Here is a 9,347-nt window from a genome sequence, read left to right on the forward strand (position 1 = left end):
GGTACAAACCAAACCATGACCCTAAGACTGAGGTGGGAATCAAACTGTGACCCCAAAACTGAGGTATGAACAAAACCATGACCCCAAAATTGAGGTACGAACCAAACCAAAACCCCAAAACTGAGGTACCAACCAAACCATGACCCCAAAACTGAGTTACAAACGGAATTGTGACCCCAAACTGAGTTACAAACAGAATGACGTATCAAATATGATACAATTGGCCTTACAGGCTTAATTAGCACTCATTGCTGTCCTTTATATGGTGGGGTGGCTGTTCTGGGATCCTCTGCCTGGGCCCATATGGAGAGCATTGAGCAGGAATAGCACACATTCCTCCTATTTCTGCGCTGATTAAGAAAACATATGACAGGGAGCGAAGCAGCAAAAACAAACAAAAAAAAAAACAGAGCAGGGCAGGCATCAGTGACAGCAGAATGACACTGATTAAGTCAAAAAGAACGAAGGAGGAGCTGGGGTGGAGGACGGCTGCAAGAGCAGCTTGCAGGGAGAGTGGCAGAGTGTAGCCAGGCAAGAGCAGTTTTAAAAAGGCAGCATGAAAGCATTTAGCCCCTGAAAGTGCTTGAAAATAACTTTATAGAAATAATTAACATACTTGCTGCTGCTCTGATTTGCCTTTGTAGTTCATATAGAGGCATCAGTGTTAATTTCACTACGGGAGCTTTAAAATTCAGAAAAGGTAGACATTATGAAGTTGTCCTTTCAATGGTATTAGCTGACACTTTAAATAAACTCTTAAGATATTAAAATAAGACTAATTCTCCCCAATGCCGATGATGTAAGCAGGAAAAGCCATTAACACACATATTATTTCTTGTAGTACTTTACATTTTATTCAGCGTGATATACAAAGGCAATGACAAATAGTTTCAAACTCATTATTTACATTGTATATTGGGTTTCAAATATTTAAAAACAGTGTTGCTTAAGTTGTTGCTCTTACATTCAAAAACACGTTTTTTTTCTAGTTATTATGTCTGTTTGGAGAATGCACTTTTTTGAATTTATTTTGAAGGGCTAATACGTGTCGTCCTGATGTCAGAATCTGCTCGCTGAGTCAAGATTGTAACTCGATGATAATCAAAGCCTTTTCACATGTGCCAATGTCATCTGTTAAAGGAGGTAATGTAGATTTTTTTTCACACCTCATATTATGCATTTTATATTTGATGTCCTGGCAGATAAAGAGAAATTGCTTCACTAAAAGTAATAAATAACCCCTAATTGAGCCCATTTTATTCTGCAACCTCTACAAACTAAATGGCCTGTTAGTCATTTTGCATCAGACAAACTTGCTTAACAGTGTCAGAGTTTACGATGGGAATGGCACACTGGCTGATTAAAATCTGTTTAATATTCTTCATCCTCAGGATTTTCTGTTTCTCTAAGTATTGAATTACAGTATGTTTCTCTTATTTACTGTAGCTTCATCATTTTTTGCATAATCTCATTGTATTTCTGGACAACTTGTTGTTTACTGTGGCAAAAAAAAGCACTGTTTGTGAAATGTCTTGTAAGCATTGGAGATGGCGATGTTTAACACGTGTCATAAGCTACAGTGTCATGAAGCACATTTTTGTAACTGTGATAAACCAGATAAATCTGCACTTGTCATTGGAGGAATGAAGATGCTTTGCTTAATATGATGTTCAGATGGAAACAAAGCTTGAGCTCAAACCATTCTGCATTTTTATACCGTGTTCAGAGCTTGTGGATTATTTCTTTGTTGTCCTTTTCATTATTTTGTGATCATGTCCATGCATTTCTGAATAAAATGTGGTAAATTTAACATCCATTTGTGAAAAAAAACCTTAAAATAAAACTTTAAATCCAGAGTGTCATACAGCATTACAAATCTTTAAATGTTCTTCATAGCTCATCCTTCTTGCAGTCTGCACTGTGAATCAGTTTTACCGTGTCTGATGGTCTCACCATCATCCATGCGTACTTGCACAACCGCTCCTTGTTGCAGTCTTTCTGCCAGTAGATGACATTCCTGCGGTTGAGGTTGGCACCAGCACAGGCGTCATACCACCAACCTCCTCCTGGAACTCCCTGAAATTCCAGCTTGGCACAGTTTTGGAAGTAGTTGTCGTTGTCTCTGTCTTTGGTGGTGAATCTCTGGTTGTCATGCAGATAGTTCTCTGTGTCTAGGGTCAGTGCGTCCACAGCTGTACCCTGAAACAACCCGAGCCTCAGCCTGTAAGCTGATGATTCATCCTCCACCAGCACAGGGTCGTATTCCCCCATCTTTGTGATTGCGTCTCGGTCGACCAGTTTGACTCCCAGTTTATAGCGTCCAGGCCCACGGGTGAGCTGATGGAGGTATTCGTTTCCAAGCCAGTGATCACCAGTAACATCTCCAAAGCCATGCTTGTACTCAGCCCAGGTACGATCGAAATTCTCGCTGCTGTTAACAGTGATGTGCTGAACCACAGTCCAGCCTCCCTCCTGCATGGCACAGTACGCCACGATGGGGGAATCTCCTGGCTGGATCAGGTACACGCCGTCTCTGGCCTTGCCTGAAGAAGTCATGAGCATTTCATAGCAGTCTCTGGGAAGCACTGTTGACCAAGGAAACAGTCATTAGCATGTATTAGTACTCAACACATCAGATTTCCGTGTATTTGGAAAGTCACCAAAACTGGCTAAAACTGACAACAAGGAAGACACTACATAGCTCTAAAAAGACCAGCTTAATGTTATTATGTTTTATTGAATAGACATTAAAATGTTTTTATAAAGATATTTCTGTTAAATTGAGTCAAAAGATTGATAATTGGCAGCATAGACAGCTAACTGGCTAAGCGCAAATACTAAGAACATGAGGAAGGCCAAAGTGAAATACTATTTTTTTTAACTTAGTATGACCATATATCATACTATACTTTTTATTTTACAAAAACACAAAATGCTAATTTCTATTTAAACAGGGGAGTTTGTGTTTGGCTATGAACTAACTTAGCACAGCAACTTCCTGGAGTTCAGCACCTTTAACATGATAAAAACAAACACCATGTAACTGTATTTAAGCTTCTCTCGTTCTGGTTTATATAACATTGGGTTGGTTCCAGATAGAATTTCTCCATTATTTGTGATAGCTATGCTAAGGTGACCACAGCTTAGCTTAGCCTAGGCGTTAGCAAGACTGTCCTGTTGCTAATGAAAACAACACTGTCCCAGATTTGAAGGTCCATATACAGTTTTAAACTAGTGAAATACCAAAACAATGCTTGCAACACTGATTTGTACATACATAAATCAATATTGTTGCCAAGTCTGAAATGTTTTAACCGATAGAATTTTTTTAACCTTTATTTAACCAGATAAAGACCCATTGAGAACGAGATCTCTTTCACAAGGGTGGAATTCAGCCAAGCCAAGTTCATGTTGATTTGTCCGTAAATGTTAGCTAGTGTGGTTCTTGCTTAGCTAGCCCAGCTATAATGCTGACAGGATCTGCTCTGTAACGCTAAGTAGGCTAGCTGTGACGCCAAAAAGAATGTTAGCAAATTTCCGAAGAGCTCCAGGTACAGTAGGGTTACTAGATGTCCCTGATTTCTGGGGACAGTCCCTGCTTTAAAAGACCAGTCCCCTGCTTGTGCTGTCCCTGAAAATGTCCCAGATTTTTTCTTTAAATTTTAAGAAAACCTTGCACAAGTAAAGAAGATGCTGCAGGTCTGATCGTGGTTGCACACAGACCCCCAAAAACTTTACAGGGGATTGGTATTACCTTGGGATCTCTGGTTATTTGTGATAACTACAGTGGACACATTTAAAGTCCTGTGAGTACAGACTGTGTCTATAATTTGTGAATTAAAATTTCATGTCAAATCCCATAAACCAGCTCACATGGGTCCACATGTTCAAATCCTGTGCAAATCAACATCTTGGTTTTTATGGGATGGTGATTTTGATCCCTGTTCAAAGAAAGTAATGGCACTGTAAACTTCTCTCTTGCAGACTGAATAAGATTGTCCTCCAGGACTTTCTTGTGTTTTTCAACATTCATTTACAAGCTTTCCAGGGCTGGCTGCTGAGAAACAGCATGCTGCCACCACTGAGCTTCACAGTGGGGATGGTGTGTTTGTCAAGATGTGCAGAGTTTAGTGTCTGACAAACATAGCGGTTGTCTGATGGCCAGAAAGCAACCATTTTGGTCTCATTAGACCAAAGAACTTTCTTCCATTTGACCATGGAGTCTCCCACATGCCTTTTTGATGAACTCACTTGTGAATTTGGTGCAATCACTTATTTGACCTTACAGATTTTTATTAAATTGACATTACATTATAGAGATCTGCTTTCACTTTGACATTCAAGTTTATTTGGTCAAAAACTCAAATTATATTGACCATGATTGATTTATAAAATCCAATAGAGGGTAAAACATCCAAGGGGGTGAATAGTTTTTGTAGGCACTGTATTTTAAATTATTTAAATTCCCTCCTGGCTTTAAAGTCAAAAGCTATTGGTCTTGAAACAGAAATGCCAAGAATTTTTGTCTCTATTGATGTAAACTGTAAAAAGACTGGTTATCATTGTTTTCTAGGTAAACCTAGTTAAACATTAACCATCAGCTGAATTATTACTGCTGCTTATCTGATAAATTATCTTAAATCACCATAAAGAATACACTTATCATTTTTAAACCACTGAACACTTTAGCGCTACGGTCTGGAGTTTGACCCACTGTTTTTGCCACTTCTAAACCAATTCTTGCCACATAGCCTAATATTGCCTCTGTTGACCCATTATTGCCACTATTAACCCAATTTTACAAATTTGTATTACCAATTTTTCCCATTCTAACCACATTTCACTATTTGATATGCCCATTTTTGCCAGTTTGACCAATTTCTGCCAATAGGTGCCTATTTTTTCTTTCACAGTTAGCACTGTTTTGCCAGTTTACATCGATTTTTCTTCCCATTTCAGCAGATTTCCACCCATTTTTGCCAATTTAAAGCCTTTTCTGACACTTTAATTCCCTTTTACCAATATCTATGCCCATTTTTGCATTTTTTCAGTTATTTCTTGCCATTCTTATATAATTTTTGGCACTTCTTACCCAATAAGGGTAATGTCATAAAAGCTAATTTCTTAAAATGAAGACTGTACCACCATCATCAGAGATGTTGCTCTAGTTTTGAACGTTTAATTTTCCAAAACTCATTAATCAGTCATGCTAGTTCGATAAACAGCAGAGGAAGTAAATCAAACTGAAAGTGAAAGTCTATGATACCTTTCATCCCAGAGTTCAGGACCAAGTTATGCTGATCTGGAGGAATGAGATTCAGGTTCTCAGCTTGAAGATGCTCCATGTAGACTCTAGTCACACAGAGCAGCAGCACAGTTACTTGTGGCAGCCAGCATCTTAAAGACTTCATCCTTCAGTTTCTTCAGTTTTCAAACCAAGCAGAATGAGACAGTACCACCAGTTTCCTGATAAATGCAAGAAACTTAGTGAAAATGAAAAAAATACTATTCTACAAAAGAGAATGAGTGTTAAAATGTAAAACCATTACCTTCAGTAGATCCAAATCTTCCCCACGTTCCTGTTGTATTAATCCACAATGACTGAAAACAGGCTGTTGTGTGCTCAGATCACATTCAGAGTTTACTGAAATCCTCACTCACAGCCTGTCCTACCTAGTAAGCTGGACTTCAGCCTCGATTTCACATCACAATGACATCAACCCTCCACTTATCTGTGTCAGGTGAGATAAATCGCCATGTAGACAGAGTGTATGAGCTTTTTGAACCCATATCTCTGCTTTACTTAAATCATTTCAGGACTGAATGAGGTTAAAGTCCAGGTGAGATTGCACTGTATTGGAAGTTGTTGTTGCTGGTGATGCAGCACCTTGTTGTCCCACCTTTGATTACACCTAAATGTACTTTAACTTGATGTAAAGTACATTGTTGTGATGAAGTTCAGTACATACTGTTCTACAGAAGTGCATGTTTGGAAAAGTTAAAAAACAAAACTCTTTAATGTCAAAGTAAAAACAGATTTTAAAAAAGTAATGTCAAACAAAAGTGGGGTGTCTGCATGAATATTCATCCTCTTTAAAGTGACTGACCTAATTCAACAGTGGTCTAGCTAATTAGTGTGTATAGTCTCACAGTTAGTAAAAGGGGATCACCTGAGTGCAGTCAGTGTGTCTGAAGGATTGTAGTGTAAAGACACCTGTGTCTGCAAAGTCCAGTCACTGGTTAATCAGTACGAATGAATACCATAAAGACAAAAGAACACTGAACAACTCAGAGAAAATATTATTGAAAAGTAAAAGGTGCTTGAATTCAGTATGGGTCCAGCGGTCCTTCCAAGGGAAATTTCTTTTTACTATAAATCTTTATTCTAATGTTACTTTTATTCAAGCTGGGCACCTTCTTTACATTCTGAATACCCATCTTAACTATTGAGATACTTTACACACATAATTCACATTTGCCTTTCGCCTCAAGGCCCCTTACTACATCATGCCCCAGGCAATCACTTACCTCTGCCTAATTGTGAATCTGCTTATATGTTCCCAGATCCCAGCATACTACCATACCAAGTATTTCAAAGCCAACCACAAAGCCCAAGATGTACTATAAATCTTTAAATAAAACATTTATTCATCACCAGTGTGAGAATTAACCAGAACAGATAGACAAGATATTAGCACAAAAGTCTGACATTCATTAAAGGCTATGAAGTGCCATAAGGAAAAACAAATTGTGATCATATTTACAGTTGACTTGATCAAAGAAATAAGATTTACTACATATATCAATTAATATTGCACATTCTCCTTTCATGCTGCTGTTCCCACCAATAAATATAACAAGTTCTACAGACATCACATTAGTGCAGTACAAGCTAAAAGACAGTTTTACCGTGAAAAATATCATACTTAATCCAGTGATTCCATGATTCTTTACGTTTGCTACCAGAGAATTAACTTTTACCAGGCTCTTCATTATTTTAGCTGAGACAGGAAAGAATCAATCACCTAAGGAGAAAAATTACATAAAAAGACATGAGCATTCTGTAAGAAAATTCAAAGCCAACGGTGACATTACTAATGATTTATTCATGCGTGTAACTCTGACCTTTGCCATGTCTCCTGCAGCTCCTGGAACAGATTTCAGTGAGGGTTCCTGACGCCACAACTCCATTAACTGCTGATTAAAAAGCTGGAAATTTCTGTAACAAAGACAGATAATCTTCACACAATCTGATCTTCACATTATAGGAATATCTCAGTTTTTGTGTTTCATGTGCAAAACATTACACCACTCACTTATCTGACGTTGATCCACTGTAGCCACTTGTGCTAAGCTCCTCCCACCAATTTATCAAAACTGAATTTATCCACTTTAACCCGACTGTGAGATACCTGCAGGATGAAAGAAAATTTTGGCATCTCTGTGATGATCATTTTCAAACTAAGGTTTTCAAAAGTTTTATATTGCATATTTATGTTGGCTTTATAACTAATTTTTAGAGCCCTGGGATTCTATAGTTGTTGTTGTGGTGGTATTGGTACTGTTTGCATTGTTTTATCATTATCGTATTCAAGTTTAATTTCTGGAATTGTGGCAGACATACTTTACAAATTCTGTCTGCTTAAGTTCATATCAGCAGGGATACTCACTCTTCATATGGATTAGTGAGGACTTTCTTAACTAAAGGAAAGAGGTCAACACAACAGCCAATGGTGATCCTGGGAGAGTCCTCCTCAATGCTGCAGACCAAATTAAATGTAAGTAACATTTACTGCACTTGTTATAACTCAGACTTAAAAAAAAAAAAAAAAGAAGTAAAACACTGACCTTTTACTTATCAGTGGGAGAAAATCAACCAGCACACCGATGTCTTGGATTCTGTATAAATGCAGTGAAGTTAGAACACTTTTAGCAATCACACCATGTGTCACATTGTTAAATAATGACTCACTGTGTACCTCAGGAAGTATGTCAACAGCTCTCCAACATTTCTCTGCCACAGCGTTAAAGACACTTTCAGTCTCAGGTTTCTTCCAAAAAGGACGTCAATCATTGTGCTGTGATCTCTTGTGAGCTGAAAAACATTGTTAGGTTCAGATTTTATCTGCATGGTAGTTACACAGTTATTCATTAAAAAACAACACAAGAAACAGAAGTACAGCCTGAGCCATGCAGTATTTCTGACCTCAGTGAGTGTACAGTAGTCTGCCTGCTCAGAACCAGTTCTGCCTGTCTTGTAGTTTTTATTGACACTGAGAGGAAAGTCCCAAGGATCTACGTCAAATATCTCCTGGTTCATGTCCTGCAAGCAGTTCATCTCATTCTCTTTGTTTGCAGCATCATAAGTCCTCCCACTCCCAAGCTGCTTCCTCCGAGCCACCGTGAGATGATAAGTTTTCCTCTTGCATGACACCACCCGCTTCAGTCTGCCACTGCCTGAACGACTCACTGGATTCCTGTGCAAAGTGAAGAACATCTACATAAATCCCAATATACACTTCATCTGGGATGCAGCAACAAAACATGAACGGCCTACCTCTTCTTGGAAAACTCTTCGTTTTTATCATAATCCTCCTGCAAAACATATTTTAAATAATAAAAAGGAATAAGTAAAATAAAGAGGTCCAGCTTTAAGACATAATTGTACATTTAATTGAAAGATCCGCCTCACCTGTTTTGTGTTTCCCACATGTGTATAAGTCACTCTGTATTGGGTTTCATTCCTTTGTAAGGCATAGTCAAGATTGTGGTACTCTCCGTCTTCACTGTTGGAGTCCATTATACCTAAAGACACACAAACCTGTTTTATGAGCCATGGGGTGTTGTTTGGCATTGCTACATATACTCAAACTCACAGTCTGTACCCATTCTGGTCAGGTAAGCAACTTAAGAAAATCTGTTTTATATCGCTTAATGCAGTAGTTCTAAAACCTATTTTCCTTAGAGAGAAAACTTGCCTTTTTTTCTTTTTTTTTTTTTTACTTTATTTTAACAGTCATAAAGGTTCATGAACCAAAATTTGAATTTTTAAGATTTTAGAGTAGAAAAGTCAAAATTCAAACCACTGTTCTCAGTTTGTGACTTTTAAATTTTGCCTTAACAAAGTTTTGATTTTAAAAACTTAAAATTTTTGAATTTCTAATGTCAAAATTTTAAGAATTTAGAAAGTGGGAAATTTCGAGTTTTTGCCTTGTAATTTACACGTTTTTAAACTCTGAGATTCTGTATGTTTTTTTTTAATACACAATACTTTTAAAATATTTTAAGAAAAAAATTTAACAGAAGCTTTTATTTTTTGTTTTAGGGTGTACATTTTGTTTCTAGTT

The 9,347-nt window shown here is 37.6% G+C and overlaps 2 protein-coding genes across 3 annotated transcripts in view; both read right to left on the reverse strand.

Annotated features, from left to right (window-relative positions):
* Positions 1-855: 855 nt before the first annotated feature.
* zgc:194887 (uncharacterized protein LOC571819 homolog) lies at positions 856-6,229 on the reverse strand. The gene is made up of 3 exons (XM_041813354.1): positions 5,550-6,229; positions 5,267-5,466; positions 856-2,585 (listed from the first exon to the last, which is right to left on the reverse strand). The coding sequence occupies exons 2-3, from the start codon at positions 5,409-5,411 to the stop codon at positions 1,891-1,893; spliced, it is 840 nt and encodes a 279-aa protein (XP_041669288.1). The 5' UTR covers positions 5,412-5,466; positions 5,550-6,229; the 3' UTR covers positions 856-1,890.
* Positions 6,230-6,581: 352 nt separating this feature from the next.
* LOC121526670 (KATNB1-like protein 1) overlaps positions 6,582-9,347 on the reverse strand; it is a 63,305-nt gene continuing 60,539 nt past the window's right edge. For both annotated transcript variants that reach the window (XM_041813353.1, XM_041813352.1), the window contains 9 exons: positions 8,693-8,805; positions 8,558-8,595; positions 8,207-8,477; positions 7,980-8,095; positions 7,849-7,899; positions 7,671-7,760; positions 7,317-7,412; positions 7,126-7,219; positions 6,582-7,025 (listed from right to left, as the gene is read on the reverse strand). In XM_041813353.1, coding sequence (XP_041669287.1) covers positions 6,993-7,025; positions 7,126-7,219; positions 7,317-7,412; positions 7,671-7,760; positions 7,849-7,899; positions 7,980-8,095; positions 8,207-8,477; positions 8,558-8,595; positions 8,693-8,800 — 897 coding nt within the window. In that variant the 5' untranslated portion in view covers positions 8,801-8,805 and the 3' untranslated portion in view covers positions 6,582-6,992. The remainder of the gene's footprint in view (positions 7,026-7,125; positions 7,220-7,316; positions 7,413-7,670; positions 7,761-7,848; positions 7,900-7,979; positions 8,096-8,206; positions 8,478-8,557; positions 8,596-8,692; positions 8,806-9,347) is intronic.

The sequence above is a fragment of the Cheilinus undulatus genome, linkage group 18 (genome assembly GCF_018320785.1).
Source record: "Cheilinus undulatus linkage group 18, ASM1832078v1, whole genome shotgun sequence".
Classification (NCBI taxonomy): domain Eukaryota; kingdom Metazoa; phylum Chordata; class Actinopteri; order Labriformes; family Labridae; genus Cheilinus; species Cheilinus undulatus.

Excerpts from the sequence above, each read along its gene's own strand:
- zgc:194887 (XM_041813354.1), bottom strand. The coding sequence starts at position 5,411 with ATGAAGTCTTTAAGATGCTGGCTGCCACAAGTAACTGTGCTGCTGCTC. Across the intron at positions 2,586-5,266 it reads CCTGAACTCTGGGATGAAAG|TGCTTCCCAGAGACTGCTAT; the intron begins GTATCATAGACT and ends CTTGGTCAACAG.